The sequence below is a fragment of the Cannabis sativa genome, chromosome 1 (assembly GCF_029168945.1).
Source record: "Cannabis sativa cultivar Pink pepper isolate KNU-18-1 chromosome 1, ASM2916894v1, whole genome shotgun sequence".
Taxonomy (NCBI): Eukaryota; Viridiplantae; Streptophyta; class Magnoliopsida; order Rosales; family Cannabaceae; genus Cannabis; species Cannabis sativa.
Genome location: NC_083601.1, coordinates 15794869 through 15822655, shown reverse-complemented (window position 1 = coordinate 15822655; position 27787 = coordinate 15794869). Strand labels below are relative to the sequence as shown.

At 31.6% G+C, this 27787-nt stretch overlaps 2 protein-coding genes across 2 annotated transcripts; one reads left to right on the top strand and one right to left on the bottom strand.

Annotated features, from left to right (window-relative positions):
- The first annotated feature begins 1051 nt into the window (after positions 1–1051).
- On the top strand, positions 1052–3155 carry LOC115705183 (uncharacterized). Its single transcript, XM_030632434.2, has 3 exons — positions 1052–1216; positions 2263–2457; positions 2688–3155. The coding sequence occupies exons 2-3, from the start codon at positions 2276–2278 to the stop codon at positions 2872–2874; spliced, it is 369 nt and encodes a 122-aa protein (XP_030488294.1). The 5' UTR covers positions 1052–1216; positions 2263–2275; the 3' UTR covers positions 2875–3155.
- A 5933-nt stretch (positions 3156–9088) lies between these two features.
- LOC115704235 (uncharacterized) lies at positions 9089–9693 on the bottom strand. The gene is made up of 2 exons (XM_061119112.1): positions 9318–9693; positions 9089–9232 (listed from the first exon to the last, which is right to left on the bottom strand). The coding sequence occupies exons 1-2, from the start codon at positions 9648–9650 to the stop codon at positions 9089–9091; spliced, it is 477 nt and encodes a 158-aa protein (XP_060975095.1). The 5' UTR covers positions 9651–9693.
- Between the last annotated feature and the right edge of the window lie 18094 nt (positions 9694–27787).

The following is a 27787-nucleotide window of genomic DNA, read 5'->3' as shown; positions in this document are numbered from 1 at the left end:
ATATATGTACTATTTTCTAATTTGGTGTTATATTAAAACAACATATTTTATATATAAGCATACTAAACCAAATTTCCCTACTAAATTAATTCATATATTGCATGTATAAATATAGAAACTTTAGGGTAATAACCCCAACTCACATTTCTAACTAAGTATTCACGTAATATACAAGTGCATCTTCGCACTATACTCTATGTGCAAGGTTTGAATTCTTACTTAAATTCTAAAGTATGAGGACAATTTATAGTCCACAGGTGATCTGGAGCAAGTACTGATATTCTTAGTCAAAATTTTTGGTTTACATAATATAGGGTTAATCCCAAAATTACATTTAACAAATATTCACATTTAGGACTCCAACTCTAGACCAAGCAATAGAGCTCAAAACGAACTTGCTAACGGTATAAAGAACGTCCAAAATAAAGTTTGGAGTCAAAATTTATACCGAGAATTAAATGAGAAAAATTGAATTGTCCCCTCAGAGTTGTAAATAGTAATTTTGTAAAGAAAATATGTATTTTTGTAAATGATAAAAAAAATTAGTTATAACTGTAAATTTTCATAAAAGAAAAAATTATTGAAAACTTGACTCTACATTGTTTAGGGCTTAAGTTTAGAAATTATTGAAAATTGGGGTTAGTTGAAAAATATCACTTTTATTAATCAATTAATTAAATTTATCTTTAATTTTATATTTAATTGAAACATACCTCTGTTTATATGTATTGTACCCAAAATACCCTGACATAAGAGAGTCACATGGAGAGTATCTTGAAGTGATAGGGGCAAAATTGGTACAATATTTAAAAAAGAAGTAAAAATAATAGACTTTAAAAAAAAGGATAAAAATAAAAGAAGACAATATAAAATATAAAAAGGGTATAGAGTGTAATTTCCTGTTGAAATCTCTACAAATCAGATGGAGTGGGCTTGCTTAAAGCCCAATGAGCAGTTGTACAGACCACTTAAAGGGCCCGTTTTTTAACTTTTCAGTTCAGGGAAAGGTAAGTAAGAAGACATGAAATTAACGAAGGGGCTTAAAAATGTTGATATTTACAAAATGGCCCATCTCTGAAGTAAAACCACTTTCGTTCTAAAGCTCTAATCCCCCAATACTTTCTCATCGCCCACAACTCAGCTCCTAGCGGCGTAGAGTAGCAAAGTCTCACTCTTCGTATCTATTGGTTTGCATTCGAATCCAATCAACACAAAGGTAATTCCTTTCGATTTTGCAATTCGATCTGTTTCGATTTACAGCTCATCAATCTTTTTCGTTAGTAATTTTGTTTTGTTTTAGATCTGGTCTTTTAAACACGATATGTTTGTGTATGTGATTGTTCCATGTTCTTAATTTTGAAAATGAATATTCGTCTTTTCCTGATTGCTGTGTGTTTGGTTACCTTTTTAATTTATTTTGTTGTGTTTATGTGATTGAATATTGGTTTGCGATTGCTTTTGACTTTTGAGACCAGCCATCAGAATCATGGGTGTTCGGGATATATCTGAATTTAAGTTATACATACAGATATGTATTCGAGTTTTTTAAGTTCTTTGTTAATCGGAGTGTTTTGAAGATGTAGGGTGAGAGTCGGTTACTTGGTTTTTTTCTTGGCCGAAATTCTATATGGGTTTATGATTTTGATGCTAATTTTAATTAACGAGGAAGTGTAGCATTGATAATTTATTTTTAGCTGCTCTATTTCTTCTAAAAGCTTCTGATAAAGTTTGGAAATGTGGTCTAATTACAAAGAAAACATTAGTCCTTTGGGTGCTTTATGGGTATGACCAATCAACTGTTTATAATGTTGCATTGCAATTCTCAAATTCTTCATAGGTTTTAATTAAAAGTAAGAACAAGAAATCCAATGTTCATAATGATTTTTTAAGTGACATTTGTTGTACTTGCTCACAAAGTCTACTTTTTTCATCGTCTGATAGTTTAGGTCTTTGTTGCTCTTTGGACGCTAAAATGATGCTTGAAGAAGAAGTTTGGAATGTAGGCTTTGAAATCAGCTTTTTGATGTTTAAAAAATTATTAGTGTTAAATCCTTGTTTAGCAATCTAGCAGAAAAATTGTACTCCATCTATAAAATTATCACCTATAACTCAGAAAAGATTACATTCTTGCTTCTCTTTTTCCATTTTCAACCAAATAATGGGTTTGAGGAAAATGGGATTGCTTTACTAACTGGAATATTATTATGTATGGATTTTTTTACTGCATTTAAGATTAATTGAGTTTATGTTCTTAAATTTCAGACAATTGGAGTCAATGGCATCAAAGTTGCGACAATTGCAGTCTAAGGCTTGTCAAGCATCACAGTTTGTTTCCAAACATGGATCTGTCTATTACAAACAGTTGTTAGAGGAGAACAAGCAGTACATCCAGGACCCCGCAACCGTGGAAAAGTGCAATCTGCTTTCAAAACAATTGTTTTACACTCGTCTTGCTAGGTTATTTTCTTGTTACTAAACTCTGAATGCTCTTGCCTCTTCTAAAGTAATGACTATATCAGTTTGTTAGATCTTGTATAAGCTGTATTGAAAAAATATACATATTTAATTACTTAATTTGCTTAGAATTATAATTGAAAGCATAAAGGGCCATATAAAACATTGGATTTGCCTTCCTCTCCGGTCTTGTCAATTGTTATGCTATTCTGATTTATTTCCATACTTTGCAGCATTCCCAATCGTTGTGAGTCATTCAAGAAGGAACTCGACTATGTCAAGCAAATGTGGAAGAACAGGCAGGAATTGAAGGTTGAAGATGCTGGTATAGCTGCTCTGTTTGGGCTTGAGTGCTTTGCCTGGTTTTGTGCTGGCGAAATCGTGGGAAGGGGATTCACTTTCACCGGTTACTACGTTTGAGGATACCCTCCTTGGATAAAATGTGTTTAGAGGTTGCATGCGTAAGCCTTTATTTTTATTTGATTCATGGAAATTAAGGGAACACTACATGCAAGTTTTTTCTTTTTGCCTTGTTCTGCAAAATTTTTGAAGCTGAGAAATCGGTTGAGCTATTATGACAGCATTAATAATCCATGAATTCAAAGTGACTGGATGGAGCTTGATGTTTTGTTATTCTCTATTGGGAGCTATTGCTGCCAAATCATAATTAGTGATCACAATGCAAGATTTGTTGATTTTCACTTCTTTATTCCATATCACTAACCATCTCTTTGAGTGTTACACCAGAATCGCTTATATCCATCTGCGTTGATGTCGAAATATAGTGGGTTTTTTTATTTATCTGAATTTTCACTGTTTTAAGAAGTAGATTTATTCTCTCACATTTTCCCTAATCCACACATCCCATTGTGTAAGCTGTTATTGATGTTCGCATAATATTTCAGTATAAATTCTTAACATATTATGGAGAATTTCATTTAGCATACAGAAAGTACTGTATTCTATCAGTGTATTTCAGTATTCATACACAGAATTATCATATTGTATTCTTTCATTCCTAAACGAAACCTTTCTTTTGAAGAATGAAAAAACAAATCTGACCCAGACATAAACATCTTGGCTTTTCTTTTTTTTTTTTAATCCTAACAAAATTGCTGTATTTATATTTAAAAATTGATTCAAAACTCCTAACATAAATCGAAATCAATCGTAACCTAGAAAAAATCCCTTTCTCCATATCCTTCTCTCACTGTGTCTCCTTCACTCGGAGCTTTTCTATCAATCCCAGCCTCGTGGATGACTCCCTTTGAACTAATGGGAAATATTAGACATTCTTCCATGTTCTTCATAAAATACTCAATCAAATTTAATTTGCACGATTGAGTTCAATTTAATTAAATTTTTTTAGTGTGCATGTCTGTATTTGTATAAATTGGAATAGATTGAAAAATCTAAAATCCACACTTGTGTAAATTAAATGTTGATTAATAACATGTAGAACAATAAAACCTCTATCTAAGAATACCCCATTCAAGAATAATTTCTAATTTGTTATATATAAAAAAAAAGTCCTAATTTGAGCCAATTATAAATAAGAATAACTTCTATATAAGAATAATTATATCTTAATAAAAAATATATTTATTTTATAAATATATTTATCTAGAATTAATAATTTTATTCTAAATTGTAATATATGTATTAATATTATATTTACTCAAAAATAATTCTATTATGATATAGTAGTAAGGATTGTTTAATGTTATTGTTTTGTTGTTACATTGATATTTTTTAGTATTTTAATTTTTTTTTTTCTAGTAACTTCTTAATTAGAATATAATTTGTTTAGTCTCAAGTGTATTCTTGGATAGAGTATCTACTTATCTCCAATCCAATCCACACATATTTGTATATATTTTTTTAATATATATACAATTAATATTTTAATGCAAAAAAATAGTGATTTGAAAATTTTATAATACATATGATGTAAACATATTTTAAACTTAATAAATTAAATGTATATTCTATTTTTATATGTAAGGAAAATATAATCTAAAATAAAATTAAATATTTTTTTCTACATACAATTTTTTTTTCCTTTGAATTTGTTATTTTTATTTGATATAAAACAACAACAATTTATTTATTTTTTTCCTAATCACGTGAAAGAAAATATATTTAATAAATATTAAATAATTTAATATTAAAAAAATAATAAATCCAAAATATATTAAATCGTCAATGCAAACTCAAATTACTAAGCTGAATCATCCTAACCAACATCAATATTCTACCAAGACTAAGAAAACCCTGAGAAATTACACGATGGGTTATGCACCATAATTTACCAGACCCTAAAATTATATGGTTGGTTATCTAACAACTCCAACATCAATTTGAAGTAAAAGAAGAACGTACATGTCAAAAATGAAAGTTCTGAGACGGGAATCTGAACATCGTGCTTTGGGCGAATCAACGGTACCATACCACAACTAGAATGCAATCCAGGCCCTGAAGCCTTGAACCAAAAGCACAAACCTGCTCGATTAATATGTCGATGTCAGTTTGAAGTCCCCGTGATGGTAGCAAAGGATCTATGTTGAGATTTGGTTAGGTGCACTTGGGTATTCTTTTGAGATTGCATCCCTTAACCTATCAAATTCAATCAAAATTTAACTTTTAACATTCAATCCAAATGTAATTAAATATCTAATTTTTTTATATATATAATTAAATTAGATTAGATCTGTTCAATTCAGTTAAATTAGATTAAATGTTGCCGGTCCCTAATTGTGAGTATAGACAACACAGTGGGCTAATAATTATAGTTAATCGTTTTTCTCCAACAATGGCTCTTATCTATTGTCATTTTGTTATGTTAAGAGTGTCTCTAATGATGTACTATTTTACTAAATTAGTGTAGAATTATCACACAATTTCACTCCAATGACACATTATATTATGCACGAAATTGATGTCCACCAAATTCTACACTATTAATAGTGTTAAATTTTGAATCTACACCAATTAAGTGCAATTTTTTTTTCTTTTTTTGTATTCTAATTCTTATTTTATTTTATTTAAAAAAATAATCTTACATTTTAGTTCTCAAATTAAAATTTATCTAAAAAAAAATACTTAGAGATTTAAAATACTAACATATTTGAAAGTACAAAATAACAATAACAAAAATACTAATATGAAATAAACAAACAACATAATACTAAGTTATAAAACTTTAAAAAAACAGCATAAACTAAAAATAAACATTAAAAAAAATAATAATTTAATAGTCAAGTTGATAACTTTATTGATCTTAGCCTTGAAAAATATTAAAATGTTAGTGATATGGACTTGAAGTATTTTGAGAATCTTGATATTGGTGATGAGTTTTTTTTGCTTAGTCCTCATTTTCTCATTTTGAAAATGATCTCGTTTATTAGGATCAATTATAGAATTTAAATCCTTTTATTCATTTCTTAAAAGAAAGATTGTGTATGTGTAATGTTTAATTGATTTAATAAATATAATTACAAAAAAATTGATTTAATAAATATTTTATTTTATTAAATTATTTTAAGATTTTAAATTACCTATTTTAAGTTATTTATGTAAATTATATAAAATGCTAGATATTTGAAGTAAAATATATTTATTTGGTTGGATATTTAGTATTATATTTCGTGTGAATTATTAAAGTTATTGTACCAAATCGTAAAAAATCCTACACCAAAATAATATTACTATTGGAGATGGTGTAAATAATCTTTTGGGGTTTTTTCAATATTATACCTAAAATTGATTTTATTTATAAAAATACCTTTAAGAAAATTATTGGCACAAATACCGTTATGCCACGTCAGCATACATACCGAAATTTCAAATAATTACCGTATAGAAAAAACTGGAAAATCCCGTTTCCAGAAATTTTCGCTTTTTAAGAGAGCTGAAAAAGATAATCATTTAGTTGCTTTTAATGTAAATAAGATATCAATTGGTTACTTTTCCATTAAAAAAATTATTTCAGTATTTTACACATATATGTAAATAATAAAATAACTATTTTAATATGTAAGAAATATATATTTTTCTGTTTTCAAAAAAAGACGACTAATATTAAAAGAAATTTTTTTGTTTCATTTTTATATTTTTAAGCTATATTATGTTATTTTATTGTTTGAGATACCTTGGGATTACTTTTTTCTTTTTAATGTAACTCATATGATGTTTCAGATATTATTCAATTTATTTACAAATTATTTTATAAACCTATTAAAATAATTTTATAAAAATAAATTTATTTTTATTTAATCTTGTAATGTCTAAATATAAAAATATTGATGTCCATGTGATTACCTGAAAAGTTTACGGGTTAACAGTAAGTATATTTATTTTTGTTTAAACTTAATGTGTGACTTTTTTTAAAATTGTAACTCATATGATATTTAAGATATTATTTAGTTTATCTATAAGTTATTTTATAAGCCTATCAAAATAGTTTTATAAACAAAAATTATTTATAATTTAATCTTGTGACATCTAAATATAAAATAAAAAAAAAAAATACTTTTTAGTAACCTATCAAGTTATTTAGTACATTAATTTTGTTTAAATTAAAAGATTAATTACTGAACAAAATATAATAGAAACAAAAATATTAAATTTGATTTCAATTATGTTTTTATGTGACGTTCAAAAAATATATACTTCCCACATATTGAAAATGATCATCTTAAAAAATTAATTACAATAATATAACTCTTAAAAAACCAAAAGAGTTATTTGTGAAGAAAAAATAAATTTTTTAAAACTGTTTTTTTTTTTTTTGTTTGAGATGGATAAATTTTTTAAAACTTGTAAAAGAAAAAAAAGAGAGAAATGAGTATATAAAGTTAGAAATTTATTTATAAAGTTTTTAAAAAATATAAATAAAATAAAATAAGAAAGATATTTAAATGTCATGTCTTCAAAAAAATAAATAAATAAATAAAGTTGTCAGATGTTTGATGTTTGAAAGAAAAAAGTTCAGAAATAAAATAATAAAAAAAAAAGAAAAAGAAAAAGAGTCTCTAGAGACTCTAACTCTCGTCAGCTAAAAAAAAAGAAGAAAGGCTGACTTTTTATTTAGATACACAGTACCAATTTTGTTAAAAGGGTTTCGGTATTGACAACATTTAATTATTGGACGACATTTAGATAAATATTTTAGAAATTACGTATTGTGATGTAAATAACTCTAATCTTTTTCCTCGGGCTCAATTGGGTTTTTTTTTTCACCCATATTCAAATATTCAGAAAGAACAATATCATTATATATCGGTATGTACACAATTATGTGATACAATTACAAAGAATGAATGTTATAAACTCAACACATAAACTATCTTATGATCAACATTAATTGTCCCTCAAAAGAAAAGAAAAAATGTGAGGAAAAAAATTGTTGCATCCTTGTTTGTAACTTAGAATAAGTTCAATGGCAGCTCTTCTCTCTTTTGAGAGCCATGAATTTAGCGGCTATAACATCATAGTCTGGCAGCTTTGGATGAACATGCTTGGGTGTTTGAATAGGGAAAGTATTACACCCTTGAAAGTCTTCATTGGAAATATCCTTATTAGGCCTTTCTTGAATCTCCACTTCTTCATTCAGTTCTTCTCCATTCGTGAACATATGCTCTCTGCTATTATAATGACTCCTGGACACATTGTTTGGCTTCCTGAATGATGGAGCTTCGTAAATATCGTTGTCATCATCGGCGAAAAAATAGCATGGACTTTCCAAGCTGCTGCAGCTATGTCTAGTTCTGTGGTTGCAGCAGCAGCTGCAGCAGCATTCAGGTCTTTTCGGATAACATCTACGGTTTCTTGACAAAGAAGTAAACCCCATTTCTGAGTTGTAAAATTGGTTTGGTCTATTATTACCTTCATAATCAGCTGAAGTTTTCTTGTGTTGTTTTATTTGCTGGTGATGATATGATCTTTGGTTATTTGATGGTTGCTCACCATAGTAACTAAGGCATTCATTATCTTCTATGGTTTGATTTTCATGAAACACCAATCTTCTCCTTGTTCTTTTCTTACTAGAGACACTAATACTTCTCTCAGAATCTTTTAAGCTTGACTTAACCTTTTTGTTCCCCAATTGATCAGATTCATTAAGAGAACTGTCCTTGAATTTGAACAGTCTTTGGTCCTGAGAATCTTCATCTTTTGGAGTTGAAGACTGAAATTCTTCAATGTCATCCATATAAACTAACATTTCATCATGAACTTTTGGCAAGCTTTCTGAAGAAGAAGAAGAAGATGTAACAATTCTCTCTTCCTTGTTCATCTCCAAAAGATTTCCTTTCCCTTGTTGAGAATCTCCACAAGAAATATCTTCTTTCTCTGCTTGAGACTCTGAAATGATTGGCAACACCTTCTGTTCTGAAGTAACAGAAGAACCAGATAAACTTAGATCTTGCAAAGGCTTTGAAGTATGCAATTCTGATCTTTCTTCAGATATGCCATGATAAGAAGTTGGAACATCTGTAGTCAATGCTTGGTCTTCACTGCTTGTTAGCTTCATCTATTGATCATTTATGGAACAAAAGACATGAAATTTTAGTTTAGTAAAGAGAAAGAGAAAGAAAAGAAAATGTCACATTGTATTTTATATCAAACAGAAAATTTAAGGTACCTTCTGTTCTGCCCAATCATAATAGTAATCAAGTGCTAAAATATCTGGTGTGAGGCAATACTCCTTGACAATTTCATTCACCAATTTTTGCTTCATGTCCTCAGAAATTGACAGTGTGGAAAGTTTTTCCTTCACCTGTGATTTCAACAACTGTGTCAATTACCATTACATTTTTCTTAACTAATATCTTTATGTTATGTGAAATAAGACAAATGAGAACCTGAAGGTTAACATGATTCCCAGGAGACAATTCAAGAGCAACTGTTGCAAAATTCTGTCCATATCGCTTTGCGAAGAGCCTTCGAATCAGCAGAAGCTCAGGTAGTTCACCACACCATGGAGAGGCATATATGAGACTAGAAATTGCTTCATGAATATCATTTGGACAGTCTCTGAATGAACCAAAGGAACAAAAACCTTTAATACTTAGAAGAAAATATATACATTGAAAGACAATCCACCATATTTGATGGTACTTACTTAGTTTTCCGAATGTATGAGAATTGGACGAGAATGAAGTCACAAAAACATTCCAGCAATTCATAGGCTGCATTTATTGCTTCATCTTTGATCAACTGCTCAACCTATTTAAGAGAAAGTTGTTCAAATCATTAGCAAATGTTTAGAGATATTTAGCAAATGCTTTCACTGAGATCACATCAATGAATATTTAAAGACATAATTTGCTTAATTTCAGTTTAATAGAATATTAACAAAATTAGAGTGTAAATTCTATGTTTATATTTTGTAACTTTAACGGTTTCATATATAAGAAAAGCAGAGGAATAATATATACCCGACGAATAAAGGCAGTATTTTTTTGATGGCCAGTCTTAATAAGCTGAGCTAAGTCACTACGTGATTGTCTGACTATTGCATGTCTCTTGTTCTTTACTACTTTAAGCCGGCACTGTAACTGTTTGATCAGTCTTTTACTGTCAAAAAAAGAAACAAGTTTAGTCAAGAACAATCTTTAATTAAATCTCCATATACATTAGTAAAGATATTTTTAACAGTTTTTTTTTTTTATTATGTTCTCACCACTTTGAAGCTTTACGCCAGCCCCAAAAGAAGTCAAAAATGGCAGACATGGGGTTTGTTCCTGGGATGATAGTACTTGAAAAGAATAAATAAATAAAAGACAAAAGGTCTTTATAAGCTTATTTATTTGTTTATTATTTATTTTTTTTTTTTGATGAAATTTATTAACTTTTAGAGAGTGGGTCTGGAAAACGAAGGTCGTGGGTGTAACGCCCTTACTTACGTAAAATAAGATGCCATAAATAAACTGGCGTTAAGATACTAATGTTGCCTTTATTTTAAAAAAAAAAAAACACTTTTCAAAACATGGGTACCCAGTTGAAAATAAAGTATTACCACTTAGGGAAAAGTAATAGAAAATTTAAACGACAACATCCTCGATAAGTTTAATAAATTTTAAAAAAAACTTTCAGCGGAAGATGGCCAAGACCACACGCAGTTACATGATCACACGAGATACACCCCATGCTGCCCAGACTCAACTTGTCACCAAAAGCTTACAGGCTTACTTATCTGCACATAGGGGGTAAATAAGGGGTAAGTACGCAAAGCCCAGTAAGGAAAACAAAATACTATGTACCAGCATTCACACATCATAGCACAAACATATACATCAAACATACAACAACCTAATCATAAGTATAAATAGAGGCAGCCACACAAATACTGAAATACCACATACTCACACTCACAATCACACACCAGCTTCCATACAAATCTGGAGTGTCTTACGTTCTTAACCAGAACGCAGTACCAATAACCAGTGCACCCTTACGTACACTGCCTTACTTACCACATCACCATACATGTGTGGTTTCCAACCACTTCCAAGTACCTGGAACATGATTAAACAGCCATATACAATCCATCGACAAAACACTAATATTTCACCGAAACTATCACATTCCACAGTTTCAATACAATTTATTCAAGCAGTCATACTAGGTACTCAAACCATATAAAAAAAGCAAGTATAAAGTATAATTATTTTTCCTTACCTCAACTCCGCTGTAATTAACTCCTACGATACCTTCTAGGCCCTATAACAATTAGTGAAACCCTTAGTCCACCGATAAACTCAATATATTTATTATTCTTACTGTACAGCAAGTTTAGCCTAGAATTTGACTTATAAAACGTTTGAATTAGAAGTTCTACTGTTCACAAAGTTTTTAGTTAATTGAAAGACCTTTCTAACGGTATAAAGATCACCAAAATCGGAGCTATAACCTAGGAGTTATGCATGTTTTCTCAAAACAGTTTCTTTAAAATCCTGGATCATGCCGATTTCTGAATACAGCCTAAAAATAAAAGTTTTAAAAATAGTTACACCCCGATCTAGACAACACTTTCTTCATAAAAAATGTAGCTATTTTTCTAAGCTTTAAAACGAGATAAAGATCTTTTAAAATGGATCAAAATTGAGAGAGATATTGAATTTTTACTGAGGACACTTTTTCTGAAACGAAACTTAAAACGAAATACCATAACCGAGTAAAGATCCTAACTTTTGACTGGTAAGAACTCCGAACTAGGGAAAGGTTTCTTCAAAGAAAATATGGATTATTGAATTATCTTTCTAACAGTACAAGAATCGCTTGAAAATAATAGATATCGAGAGAGATATGAGACTTTTACTAAGGTAATATCGAAAAGAAATTTAAAAAAAAAACTGTAATTCGAAAGTCAGTGTAAAACATGAATTTTTGACATCGAAATACTCAGAATTAGGAAAGAGTTTCTTCATAAAAAATATAGATCATTAAATTATCTTTAAAACGGTACCTAGATCACTGAAAACGGACCTATGGGGAGAGAGATATGATAGTTTTATGAAAGCCTATTTCTCTGAAAACGAAAATAAAAACAAGTACGAATTTTACCTGAAGATTTCGAAGACACGGAACGATGATCGGTTGATTGCTAACCCCGAAGCTCTTAAGATTAAAACAATTGATTTGGTTCAATAGAGAGAATAAAAAAAAAGGAAATTGAGAGATGGTGAGAATAAGGGAATACGATACTATCTGGCTGCTAGGGTTATAGAGTATATACGTATATAACATATCGTATAATAGGTTTAAATTTAAAAATAAATATGTAACTAATCAGATAAAATTATGCTGATTTAAATTTAAATTTTAAATTTTAAACTAACTAACTAATCTAATGCTTCACTATTTATTTATCTCACTATTTAATATATATATATATATATCATTTTTTTTCTAATCACACACGCACAACAACAACAACAACAATAATAATAATAATAATAATAATAATAATAATAATAATAATAATAATAAAAATAATAATAATAATAATAATAATAATTTAATTGTATCACACTTAATATACCAAATACCAATATATGTATATAAACTGGATATTACATTCTACCCTCCTTAAAGGAAATTTCGTCCTCGAAATTAGACTTACCAAAAAGTTCGGGAAGTCTTGTTCTTTCATGTCTCCCTCCATTTCCCACGTTGCCTCCCTTTACGAACGGTTGCTCCACGAACTTTTACTAGAGGAATACTTTTGGACCTTAACTCCTTCGTTCCTCTCTCTATAATGCGAGCCGTCGCCACTTCATAACTCGAGTCTGCTTTAGCTCCATTCTTTCATAGTTCGGCACGTGTGATGGATCCGAGGCACGTATTTTCGTAGCATAGAAATATGGAACACATTATGCGTCTCGGCTAATGCGGTGGCAATGCCGATCGATAAGCTACTGTCCCTCTGTCAATATCTCAAAAGGACCTATAAATCTTGGACTTAGCTTTCCTCGCTTTCAAAACGCATAACCCCTTTCATAGGTAACACTCGAAGGAACACTTTATCACCCACGCAAATTCCACATTCGTCTCTTTGCGTCGGCATAACTTTTACGGCGGCTTTGTGCGATTTACCATTCTATTTGGAATCTTTTCTACGCTTCGGTGGCCTCTCTTACTAGGTACGGGCCTAAGTATCGCTTTTCGCCAACCTCATCCCGGTGTAGTGGTGATTGACACTTCCTCCCATACAACATTTCATAGGGTGCCATCCCTATTGTAGATTGATAGCTATTGTTGTACGAGAACTCCATTAGTGGCAAATAGTTGCTCCAGTTACTTGGGAAATCCAACGCACAAGCTCGTAGCATGTCTTCTAGTATTTGAATAGTTCGTTCTGATTGTCCATCAGTTTGAGGGTGGAATGCTGTACTCAACTTCAGTTTTTTGCCCAAAGCACTTTGCACACTTTCCCAAATTTTAGAAGTAAAAACTGAACCTCTATCAGATACAATGGTCTTTGGGACTCCGTGTAGCCTTACAATTTATTTTACATACAGTTCAGCATATTGCTCTGCATTGTAATTAGTGCGCACAGGCAGAAAATGTGCTGATTTAGTGAGTCTGTCGATAATCACCTAGATGGAATCACTGTTGTTTGTTTCTTCGGTAACCATCACAAAATCCATAGCAATATCTTCCCATTTCCACTCGGGAATATCAAGAGATTGCAACAGCCCTGCGGGTCTCTGGTGTTCGGCCTTAACTGGCGAGGTAAGACATTTCGCTACAAATTCTGCTATATCATTTTTCATTCCCGGCCACTAATACCTACCTTTCAGATCATTGTACATTTTGGTTGATCCTGGGTGTAAAGAATAGGGTGTAGTGTGCGCCTCTTGTAAGATTTTTGATTGCAACTCCGCTTTCTTAGGTACACACACCCTTGTCTTGTATAGTAGAATACCCTCTTCATTAACTGAGAAGTCCTCGACTTTCTCATTTTATAGTTTGACCCGCTTCTTGATTAAAAACTCATCTTGGGCTTGTTCTTCTTTGATCTACTCTAATAAATTTGATTCGATTGTGAGATCAACTAGCTTTCCTGTTACCAATTCTATGTCGGATCTCATGATTTCCTGTTGCAACGACGCTTCTAATGCCCTTAACATCGATAAGCTTGCATAGTTACGTCTGCTAAGTGCATTCGCCACTACATTAGCCTTTCCAGGATGGTACAGTATCTCACAGTCGTAATCTTTTACCAGTTCCAACCATCGCCTCTGTCTCATGTTGAGCTCTTTCTGCGTAAAGGGAATTATTTTAGGCTTTTGTGATGCAGTGTATATTTCACACTTCTCTCCATAGAGGTAGTGCCTCCGAGATTTTCAATGCAAAGACCAGCTGCTTTGCCAACTCTAAGTCATGAGTTGGGTACCTTGTCTCATACTCCTTTAGGCACTAGAGGCATAGGCTACCACCTTCTCATTACGCATCAACACACGTAGAGCCCTTGCTTTGATGCGTCGCAATATACTACAAATTTGTCTTTGTTAGTTGGAACACACGGGACGGAGTCTTTGTTATGAGTTTATCTTTCAATGTACGAAAGCTTTCCTCACATTTATCTTGTCCATGCAAATTTTTGTTGCTTTCGAGTCAAATTCGTCAATGGTGTGTCTATTTTTGAGAACCCTTCAACGAATCTCCTATAATATCCGGCTAGTCAGAAAACTCCGAACCTCACTTGCGGTTTTGGTTTTGGCCGGCTCTTCCTTTACTTCAATTTTCGCAGAGGTCCACCTCTACCCCATCTTTGGACAACCTTATATGCCCTAAAAACGCCACTTTCTCCAACCAGAACTCACACTTTTTGAATTTAGCATACAATCGATGCTCTTTGAGTCTTCTTAGAGTTAGCCTTAAGTGCTCCTCATGCTCTTCCTTTTTCATTGAATAAATGAGTATCTTGTCGATGAATACCACCACAAACTTATCGAGATACTCCTTGAATACTCTATTCATTAAATTCATGAAGGCTGTTGGGGCATTGGTTAACCCAAATGACATTACTAGAAATTCATAATGCCCATACAGTGTTTGAAATGCTGTCTTTGCGATATCTTCCTCTCACACTTTCAATTGGTGGTGCCCAGATCTCAAGTCGATCTTTGAGCAGACGATCGCCCCTTATGGCCCGATCAAACAAATCATCGATGCGAGGCAAGGGATACTTGTTCTTTATAGTCAACTTTGTTCGGCTCTCGATAGTCTATACACATCCGCATACTACCGTCCTTCTTCTTGACGAACAACAACGGCGCACCCCGAGGTGAGTAACTTGGTCTAATGAATCCCTTGTCTAAAAGATCTTGTAGTTGAGCCTTCAATTCCTTCAATTCATTGGGAGCCATGCGGTATGGAGCCCTCGAGATTGGTCTTGTGCACGGCGCTAACTCAATCACAAATTCTATCTCTCTATACGGGGTAGCCACAGTAGGTCTTCGGAAAAACTTCTTGGAATTCACATACTATGTGGATATTCTACGGCTTGAGGGTGGTTTCTCTGGACTTGTCTACTATCTTGGCCAAGTATGCTTGACATCCCGCACGTATCATCTTTTGTGCCTTGAGCTGTAACTAGCGGTAGGCTTGACTTGACTTTGACTCCTTCAAATACGAATGTCTCTACAGATTCAGGGGTGAAAGTCACTGTCCTCTTTCGGCAGTCTATTGTTGCTCCATGTCGTAATAGCCAATCCATACCCAAGATAAGGTCGTAATCCCTCATCTCTAGCTCTATTAGATTTCCACTAAGTTCTTTGTTTGCAATCCTTATTGACGTTTCTCACACTCCTCTAGATGATATCATACCCTCGCCCGAGGGCAACTCCATCATGAACTTATATTTAAAGTTTACATACGACAGTTCTAAATTATCTATTATCTTTAAACCAATAAATGAGTGCGTAGCTCCAGAATCAAATAAAACAGTACATAGTTTTTCGGAGATAGAAATCGACTGCAACCACGGTGTTACTAGTCTCGGCCTCCCCTGCGGTTAGTGCAAATACTCGAGTGGGACAAGTTTGTCATCCTTGAGTTGATCACCTTTTTGTGGACGGTCCTTCTTATAGTGGCACAGTTGCCCACACTTGTAACAAGTCTTGCCTTTCGGTCGACATTCTCCGGATGCTTACGACCACATGTTGGGCATAGCGGGTACTCCACATATGGCTTCTTCCCTTTGTAGTGATTGGACCCTATCTTGTTTCTCTTGTCGGCTTCGTTGTGTTGGTTACTTGGCGGTTTTCTTTTGTTATCACCACCTCCATTGCGGCCTTTACGGCCTCCCACCTTCTTTGTATTGTCTTTCTGTATACGACTTTCACACAACTCGGCTTCTAGGGCTTTTCTAGTACCTCGGCATACGTGGTTGCCCTTACTCGACATCGCTATGTCCCGACTTATTCGGGAGTCGAGCCGCCCGATGAAACGATGAATCCTCGAAACTCGGTAGGAACCGGATACGTACTGGCAAACTTTGCTAATCGTCAAATTGGCGAGCATACTCATGCTTGTAGACTTACCACCTCGGGTTCGTGAACTCATTAACTCTAGCGGCGTATTGCTTCACCTTAGTATTTTTTGTTAAAAACTTGTACAAAGTCGGCCAGTCATTGCGGCCACATCCGTGTTTTTTAATAACATCCCACCGGATGCGGGCATCCTTTTCAATAAACTAGCAGCACAAGCTACACTATCTCCGTTACCGAGCCGCATGTACTCAACATACCTTCCACTGTTCTTAACCATTCCTCAGCTTCCATTGGATCTGAGCCCCCTTCAAAATTTGGTGGGTGTTGCTTGCGGAACCTTTCGTATATTGGTTCCCATCGACCCTCCGGCACAGGCATGTATTGCACCGGCAAAAATTGATGTTGTCCTTGATTGGATTGTTCCTGACGGTTGTGAGCCTCTTCATCTCGCTTCCTAATTTCTTCCTTGAGACGAGCAACTTCTTGCGCCAAATCTTCTTGTTGTGGTGGCACCCCTACAGGGGCGTTTTGGTGTCCTTGACCAACTACCCCAGCAGGGACTTCGTGGTTGCCCCCACCTTGACCTGGTTGTTGTCCATTTACAGGGGCATTTTGATTCTCCTGGATCACCGCCTCGGCGAGGGACATCTTGGTTTCCCCTGCCTCGACCGCAAGCACTTCCTCGCCCTCGACCTCTAGCTCGGTCTCTTACAGCCGCTCTTTCATTCAACCGGATTGATCTTCTGGGTTCACCGTTTTCCATCAAATCCCTTAACTTGTTCTTCAAAAGAAAGGAGATGGTAGCGGTAAAGAAAAATAAAATAACCAAAGATGTATCCCGCTCAAAAAGGAAATATCTATACACTAAATTATATAAACTTAAAAAAAAAACGTAAATCATCAAGCAACAATTCACCATGTAAAATAAATAAATAAATAAATAAATAATCTTTACTCATAAAAAAATTACACTAATAAGAAAATTGTTTGAGTTATACTATAATTCTAACTCCGAAGAATCAGTTAATTGTTTCGATTAACCATACCCTAAACTTCTAGCTAACTAAAGGAAAATCAAAAGATAAAGACTAAACCAAATTTAACATATAAGACATAACATATATAAAGCATACATACTTGATGACAAGTTGATCCTTTGCAGCGATGGTGTGTATGTCGCGTGAATTCAAGATCAATGTAACTGTGGCTCTGGTACCATTTGTAACGCCCTTACTTACGTAAAATAAGATGCCATAAATAAACTGGCGTTAAGATACTAATGTTGCCTTTATTTTAAAAAAAAAAAAACACTTTTCAAAACATGGGTACCCAGTTGAAAATAAAGTATTACCACTTAGGGAAAAGTAATAGAAAATTTAAACGACAACATCCTCGATAAGTTTAATAAATTTTAAAAAAAACTTTCAGCGGAAGATGGCCAAGACCACACGCAGTTACATGATCACACGAGATACACCCCATGCTGCCCAGACTCAACTTGTCACCAAAAGCTTACAGGCTTACTTATCTGCACATAGGGGGTAAATAAGGGGTGAGCTGCAAAGCCCAGTAAGGAAAACAAAATACTATGTACCAGCATTCACACATCATAGCACAAACATATACATCAAACATACAACAACCTAATCATAAGTATAAATAGAGGCAGCCACACAAATCTTTGAAATACCACATACTCACACTCACGATCACACACCGGCTTCCATACAAATGCGGGTGTCTTACGTTCTTAACCGGAACGCAGTACCAATAACCGAGTGCACCCTTACGTACACTTTGCCTTGCCTACCACATCACCATACATGTGTGGTTTCCAACCACTTCCAAGTACACGGAACATGATTAAACAGCCATATACAATCCATCGACAAAACACTAATATTTCACCGAAACTATCACATTCCACAGTTTCAATACAATTTATTCAAGCAGTCATACTAGGTACTCAAACCATATAAAAAAAGCAAGTATAAAGTATAATTATTTTTCCTTACCTCAACTCCGCTGTAATTAACTCCTACGATACCTTCTAGGCCCTATAACAATTAGTGAAACCCTTAGTCCACCGATAAACTCAATATATTTATTATTCTTACTGTACAGCAAGTTTAGCCTAGAATTTGACTTATAAAACGTTTGAATTAGAAGTTCTACTGTTCACAAAGTTTTTAGTTAATTGAAAGACCTTTCTAACGGTATAAAGATCACCAAAATCGGAGCTATAACCTAGGAGTTATGCATGTTTTCTCAAAACAGTTTCTTTAAAATCCTGGATCATGCCGATTTCTGAATACAGCCTAAAAATAAAAGTTTTAAAAATAGTTACACCCCGATCTAGACAACACTTTCTTCATAAAAAATGTAGCTATTTTTCTAAGCTTTAAAACGAGATAAAGATCTTTTAAAATGGATCAAAATTGAGAGAGATATTGAATTTTTACTGAGGACACTTTTTCTGAAACGAAACTTAAAACGAAATACCATAACCGAGTAAAGATCCTAACTTTTGACTGGTAAGAACTCCGAACTAGGGAAAGGTTTCTTCAAAGAAAATATGGATTATTGAATTATCTTTCTAACAGTACAAGAATCGCTTGAAAATAATAGATATCGAGAGAGATATGAGACTTTTACTAAGGTAATATCGAAAAGAAATTTAAAAAAAAAACTGTAATTCGAAAGTCAGTGTAAAACATGAATTTTTGACATCGAAATACTCAGAATTAGGAAAGAGTTTCTTCATAAAAAATATAGATCATTAAATTATCTTTAAAACGGTACCTAGATCACTGAAAACGGACCTATGGGGAGAGAGATATGATAGTTTTATGAAAGCCTATTTCTCTGAAAACGAAAATAAAAACAAGTACGAATTTTACCTGAAGATTTCGAAGACACGGAACGATGATCGGTTGATTGCTAACCCCGAAGCTCTTAAGATTAAAACAATTGATTTGGTTCAATAGAGAGAATAAAAAAAAAGGAAATTGAGAGATGGTGAGAATAAGGGAATACGATACTATATCGCATTTGCTAGGGTTATAGAGTATATACGTATATAACATATCGTATAATAGGTTTAAATTTAAAAATAAATATGTAACTAATCAGATAAAATTATGCTGATTTAAATTTAAATTTTAAATTTTAAACTAACTAACTAATCTAATGCTTCACTATTTATTTATCTCACTATTTAATATATACATATCATTTTTTTTCCACCCACACACACGCACAACAACAACAACAAAAAGATAATAATAATAATAATAATAATAATAATAATAATAATAATAATAATAATAAAAATAATAATAATAATAATAATAATAATTTAATTGTATCACACTTAATATACCAAATACCAATATATGTATATAAACTGGATATTACAGTGGGGGAGTGAGGGGGTGTCAGACAGTTGATTGTTGTTTCTCACTCGAATTAATGAGCAAGAAATTTTATAAATCTGAACAAGGAAGCATGTATTTATAAGTTATAAATAAATTCTAATTCTATTCTAATTAGGAAAGTAAATTAGAATTTTAAGCTTAAATTTATATATTTTTAAAAGATAAAAGGGAAATCTTGGGCGCTAAGATTTATTTTTATAGTTATTGATCTTTGTGTATTTTTATCAAAATATCTAAATATAAACACCATTTAAATCCTTTTGTCCAAAAAAGATTTATCTCTAAACATTTTTCTTTTGTAAAATATTATTTTATTCTAGCTAATAAAAAATGATTATACATTTTTTAAACAGGAAAAGTTTTTCTGTTTAGATAAATAGAAAAATAATATTGATATCTGGAAGTAAGCAAAATTCCCAATCGTTGTGAGTCATTCAAGAAGGAACTCGAGTACGTCAAGCAAATGTGGAAGAACAGGCAGGAATTGAAGGTTGAAGATGCTGGTATAGCTGCTCTGTTTGGGCTTGAGTGCTTTGCCTGGTTTTGTGCTGGCGAAATCGTGGGAAGGGGATTCACTTTCACCGGTGACTACGTTTGAGGATACCCTCCTTGGATAAAATGTGTTTAGAGGTTGCATGCGTAAGCCTTTATTTTTATTTGATTCATGGAAATTAAGGGAACACTACATGCAACTTTTTTCTTTTTGCCTTGTTCTGCAAAATTTTTGAAGCTGAGAAATCGGTTGAGCTATTATGACAGCATTAATAATCCATGAATTCAAAGTGACTGGATGGAGCTTGATGTTTTGTTATTCTCTATTGGGAGCTATTGCTGCCAAATCATAATTAGTGATCACAATGCAAGATTTGTTGATTTTCACTTCTTTATTCCATATCACTAACCATCTCTTTGAGTGTTACACCAGAATCGCTTATATTCATCTGCGTTGATGTCGAAATATAGTGGGTTTTTTTATTTATCTGAATTTTCACTGTTTTAAGAAGTAGATTTATTCTCTCACATTTTCCCTAATCCCCACATCCCATTGTGGAAGCTGTTACTGATGTTTCTTAACATATTATGGAGATTTTCATTTAGCATACAGAAAGTACTGTATATTTAGAATTATCATATTGTATTCTTTCATAAGCATTTTCCTGAACCAAACCTTCCTTTTGAAGAATGAAAAAACAAATCTGACCCAGACATAAACATCTTGGCTTTTCTGTATTTTTTTTTTCCATCCTAACAAAATTGCTGTAGTTATATTTAAAAATTGATTCAAAACTCCTAACATAAATCGCAATCAATCGTGACCTAGAAATAATCCCTTTCTTCATATCCTTCTCTCACTGTGTCTCCTTCACTCGCAGCTTTTCTATCAATCCCAGCCTCGTGGATGACTCCCTTTCCATCAATTATGTAATACCTGAGAAAGTTTTGTATTTGGGTGGGTTTTTGAAAGACGTTAAGAAAATTGGGTAAGATTTTCATAGTAATTTAAATTCAGATTTATGACAGTTTGCCCTTTGAACTAATGGGAAATATTAGACATTCTTCCATGTTCTTCATAAATTACTCAATCAAATTTAATTTGCACGATTCAATTTAATTAAATCTTTCAAGTGTGAATTGGAATAGAATGAAAAATCTAAAATCCGCAACATAACATGTACAACAATAGAACCTCTATCTAAGAATACCCCATTCAAGAATAGTTTCTAATTTGTTATAAAAAAAAAAAGTCCTAATTTGAGCCAATTATAAATAATAATAACTTCTATATAAGAATAATTACATCTTAATAAAAAATATATTTATTTTATAAATATATTTATCTTGAATTAATAATTTTATTCTAAATTGTAATATATGTATAAATATTATATTTACTCAAAAATAATTCTATTATGATATAATAGTAAGGATTGTTTAATGTTATTGTTGTTACATTGAAATTTTTTAGTGTTTTAATTTTTTTTTTCTAGTGTAACTCTATGTAGTTATAACTTCTTAATTAGAATATAATTTGTTTAGCAAGTGTATTATTGGATAGAGGTTCTACTGTATCTCCAATCCACACATATTTCTATATATTTTTTTAAAATATATATATACAATTAATATTTTAATGTAAAAAAATAGTGATTTGAAAATTTTATAATTGTAAATATATTTTAAACTTAATAAATTAAATATATATTCTATTTTTATATGTAAGGAAAATATAATTTAAAATTAAATTAAATATTTTTTTCTACATACAATTTTTTTTCCTTTGAATTTGTTATTTTTATTTGATATAAAACAACAACAATTTATTTATTTTGTTCCTAACAATTTATTTATTTTGTTCCTAATCACGTGAAAGAAAATATATTTAATACATATTAAATAATTTAATATTAAAAATAATAAATCCAAAATATATTAAATCGTCAATGCAAACTCAAATTACTAAGCTGAATCATCCTAACCAACATCAATATTCTACCAAGACTAAGAAAACCCTGAGAAATTACACGATGGGTTATGCACCATAATTTACCAGACCCTAAAATTATATGATTGGTTATCTAACAACTCCAACATCAATTTGAAGTAAAAGAAGAACGTGCATGTGAGAAATAAAAGTTTTGAGACGGGAATCTGAACATCGTGCTCTGGGCGAATCAACGGTACCACAACTAGAATGCAATCCAGGCGCTGAAGCCTTGAACCAAAAGCACGAACCTACTCGATTAATATGTCAATGTCAGTTTGAAGTCCCCGTGATGGTAGCAACGTTGAAGGATCTATGTTGAGATTTGGGTTAGGTGCACTTGGGTATTCTTTTGAGATTGCATCCCTTAACCTATCAAATTCAATCAAAATTTAACTTTTAACATTCAATCCAAATGTAATTAAATATCTAATTTTTTTTATATATATAATTAAATTAGATTAGATCTGTTCAATTCAGTTAAATTAGATTAAATGTTGCCGGTCCCTAATTGTGAGTATAGACAACACAGTGGGCTAATAATTATAGTTAATCGTTTTTCTCCAACAATGGCTCTTATCTATTGTCATTTTGTTATGTTAAGAGCGTCTCTAATGATGTACTATTTTACTAAATTAGTGTAGAATTATCACACAATTTCACTCCAATGACACATTATATTATGCACGAAATCGATGTCCACCAAATTCTACACTATTAATAGTGTTAAATTTTGAATCTACACCAATTTAGTGCAATTTTTTTTTTCTTTTTTTGTATTCTAATTCTTATTTTATTTTATTTAAAAAAATAATCTTACATTTTAGTTCTCAAATTAAAATTTATCTAAAAAAAAATACTTAGAGATTTAAAATACTAACATATTTGAAAGTACAAAATAACAATAACAAAAATACTAATATGAAATAAACAAACAACATAATACTAAGTTATAAAACTTTAAAAAAACAGCATAAACTAAAAATAAACATTAAAAAAAATAATAATTTAATAGTCAAGTTGATCACTTTATTGATCTTAGCCTTGAAAAATATTAAAATGTTAGTGATATGGACTTGAAGTATTTTGAGAATCTTTATATTGGTGATGAGTTTTTTTTGCTTAGTCCTCATTTTCTCATTTTGAAAATGATCTCGTTTATTAGGATCAATTATAGAATTTAAATCCTTTTATTCATTTCTTAAAAGAAACATTGTGTATGTGTAATGTTTAATTGATTTAATAAATATAATTATTAAAAAATTGATTTAATAAATATAATTATAAAAAAATTGATTTAATAAATATTTAATTTTAATAAATTATTTTAAGATTTTAAATTACCTATTTTAAGTTATTTATGTAAATTATATAAAATGCTAGATATTTGAAGTAAAATATATTTATTTGGTTGGATATTTAGTATTATATTTCGTGTGAATTATTAAAGTTATTGTACCAAATCGTAAAAAATCCTACACCAAAATAATATTACTATTGGAGATGGTGTAAATAATCTTTTGGGGTTTTTTTCAATATTATACCTAAAATTGATTTTATTTATAAAAATACCTTTAAGAAAATTATTGGCACAAATACTGTTATGCCACGTCAGCATACATACCGAAATTTCAAATAATTACCGTATAGAAAAAACTGGAAAATCCTGTAACACCCTAACTAACATAGGCGTATTACGTGATTTTTAAACATGCTGTGCAGCTCGTTGCTAATCAACGAGGTTTGTGGAAAACGTGATTAATTAAAATTTTTGCTTTTTAATTAAACTTGTAAAATATAATTACAAAAAGACTCGGGATCCCGATTACAAAATCATTTACAAAATTTAACTGTTTATACATAATAAATGTCGCCTAGCGACTAGTTACAAAATCAGCCTCGCTGTCCCGAGGATCGTACTCTCCAGGCCTAACCGCCCCGACATGTACAATCTTCACAAGCTCGCTCACGGTCCATCAGCTTTAGCCTTGCCTTTACCTACACATAAACGTAGAACTGTGAGTCGACAGACTCAGTAAGAAAAGCATAATAATACTCATACATAATCCCGGTCATGATCAAACGCCCATACCCCTGATCATAACCCTAACTGCCGTGTCCAACACGATACTGAGTCCCACTACTGCCGTGTCCAACACGGTACTGAGTCACTACTGCCGTGTCCAACACGGTACTGAGTTCTGAACGTTCATAGGGACGGTACTATTGACACGTAACAACCTGATCGGTCGAACCGGTCATACTCCATTCTTGGTCATACTCCACTGTACCGACGTGTTACTATATCCACGATCGGTCGAGCCGGTCATACTCACGCGGGTCATACTCCGGCTCGTACCGACGGGATACGTCAATAGTACGGAACCACCAACCAAGTGTCGGCTGATCGGTCGAACCGGTCATACTCCTTCGTTGGTCATACTCCAGCCTGTACCGACGTGACAGGGTTGGATGGTTCGAAGCCAACATACATAACTAATGTAATCTAACAGGCTTCCTACATGCACGCTAAACATGTAATCTACATATGCATACTGTTATACTAATCTTACCTGGATTCCGAATTCAGGTGTGCCGGTCAACCTGACTGGAACTTTAACTGCGCGGCGGATTACAGGCTCCTAAACCATAAAAATCACAACACTATAAGTGACACGTTAAATCACTTCCCAGGGACTTAAACTAGGAACTAAAAGTTTTCCTATCGATAAAAAGCATGGCAATACCCCCTAAAACATAAAATCGAGAAAATCTAGGGTTTCTGAAAATTCCCCAACCGGTAGACCGGTTCTGCAACCGGAATTCCGGTTCTGGGAAAATTCAGAACCCCCATCCGGAATTCCGGATGCACAACCGGAATTCCAGTTCCTCGCAGGCAGCAACTTCAAAAATTCATAACTCGACCAATTCAACCCCAATTGGTACCAAACTTTCCAGACCTGTTCTAAACTATCCCTAGAACAAATCTAAGGCCTCAAAACCACCCAGAAACCACATATACAAAAATCACCATTGGAGCTCAAGCTTTGAGTTCCAAACTCAAGCTTGAGCAAATCCACCTAAACATGCATTCCACTAGCTTAATTCTACTTAAACTAGCATAAAATCATCTCTGAAAACAAACAGAAACTACAGCAATTACACAGAAATAGATTCACTATATTTTCCTCCAAAAACCACATTTTTGCATAGAAAACTCAAACTTTAAACAATCAATCCAACATGCTTTCTTCATCACATAAACAACCCTAATCTAACATGCTTAAACTCAAAACAACAACCAGATTTCAGCAGCAACAACAACAACTATTCAAGCATGCATTTCATCCATTTTCATAAAAATCTCAAGAAAACTAATTAGAAAAAACAAGACAAGAATTACCTTGATTAGAGACACACAACAAGCTGAAATTTACTTGAAATTGAAGAGGAAAAATCACCCTAGAAGCTGCCTCAAATGGCCGAAAAGAGAGAGAGAGAGTTGAGAGAGTTTTCTTTTGAGAAAATGTAATTTTTTCTAAGTTTGGGAAAAATGAAATAAAAGCTATAAAATCTCATTTTATTCAGCCAACAATTAAACACTTAAACATTTAAATTTTCAAATAAAAAGCTCACATAAGACAAAACACTAATGGGGCAAAAAGACCATTTTGCCCCTCCACCATAAAATCACATAAATCATACTAAAGGGGTATTTTTGGGACATTCTAGATTCCCGGCCATTCCCGACATTCCCAATGTCTAAAACCCGTCCCCAAACTACTAACATACTAAGTTGTGATTTCTACTGAGCCAAACGCCGAGTTCCAAAATACCGGACACCGGAGATGCAGAATATGCAAGCTACTGAATAACATAAATAACAGTACAATAAATTATTTAAATAGCTATAAATAATTCCATGATTAATCATAAACAACTGATAATTTCTAAATTAACTAAGCGGGCTTTACAAATCCCGTTTCCAGAAATTTTCGCTTTTTAAGAGAGCTGAAAAAGGTAATCATTTAGTTGCTTTTAATGTAAATAAGATATCAATTGGTTACTTTTCCATTAAAAAAATTATTTCAGTATTTTACACATATATGTAAATAATAAAATAACTATTTTAATATGTAAGAAATATATATTTTTCTGTTTTCAAAAAAAGACGACTAATATTAAAAGAAATTTTTTTGTTTCATTTTTATATTTTTAAGCTATATTATGTTATTTTATTGTTTGAGATACCTTGGGATTACTTTTTTCTTTTTAATGTAACTCATATGATGTTTCAGATATTATTTAATTTATTTACAAATTATTTTATAAACCTATTAAAATAGTTTTATAAAAATAAATTTATTTTTATTTAATCTTGTAATGTCTAAATATAAAAATATTGATGTCCATGTGATTACCTGAAAAGTTTACGAGTTAACAGTAAGTATATTTATTTTTGTTTAAACTTAATGTGTGACTTTTTTTAAAATTGTAACTCATATGATATTTAAGATATTATTTAGTTTATTTATAAGTTATTTTATAAGCTTATCAAAATAGTTTTATAAACAAAAATTATTTATAATTTAATCTTGTGACATCTAAATATAAAATAAAAAAAAAAATACTTTTTAGTAACCTATCAAGTTATTTGGTACATTAATTTTGTTTAAATTAAAAGATTAATTACTGAACAAAATATAATAGAAACAAAAATATTAAATTTGATTTTAATTATGTTTTTATGTGACGTTCAAAAACTATATACTTCCCACATATTGAAAATGATCATCTTAAAAAAAATAATTACAATAATATAACTCTTAAAAAACCAAAAGAGTTATTTGTGAAGAAAAAATAAATTTTTTAAAACTGTTTTTTTTTTTTTTGTTTGAGATGGATAAATTTTTTAAAACTTGTAAAAGAAAAAAAAAAAGAGAGAAATGAGTATATAAAGTTAGAAATTTATTTATAAAGTTTTTAAAAAATATAAATAAAATAAAATAAGAAAGATATTTAAATGTCATGTCTTCAAAACATAAATAAATAAATAAAGTTGTCAGATGTTTGATGTTTGAAAGAAAAAAGTTCAGAAATAAAATAATAAAAAAAAAAAAGAAAAAGAAAAAGAGTCTTTAGAGACTCTGACTCTCGTCAGCTAAAAAAAAAGAAGAAAGGCTCACTTTTTATTTAGATACACAGTACCAATTTTGTTAAAAGGGTTTCGGTATTGACAACATTTAATTATTGGACGACATTTAGATAAATATTTTAGAAATTACGTATTGTGATGTAAATAACTCTAATCTTTTTCCTCGGGCTCAATTGGGTTTTTTTTTTTTTCACCCATATTCAAATATTCAGAAAGAACAATATCATTATATATCGGTATGTACGAAGAATGAATG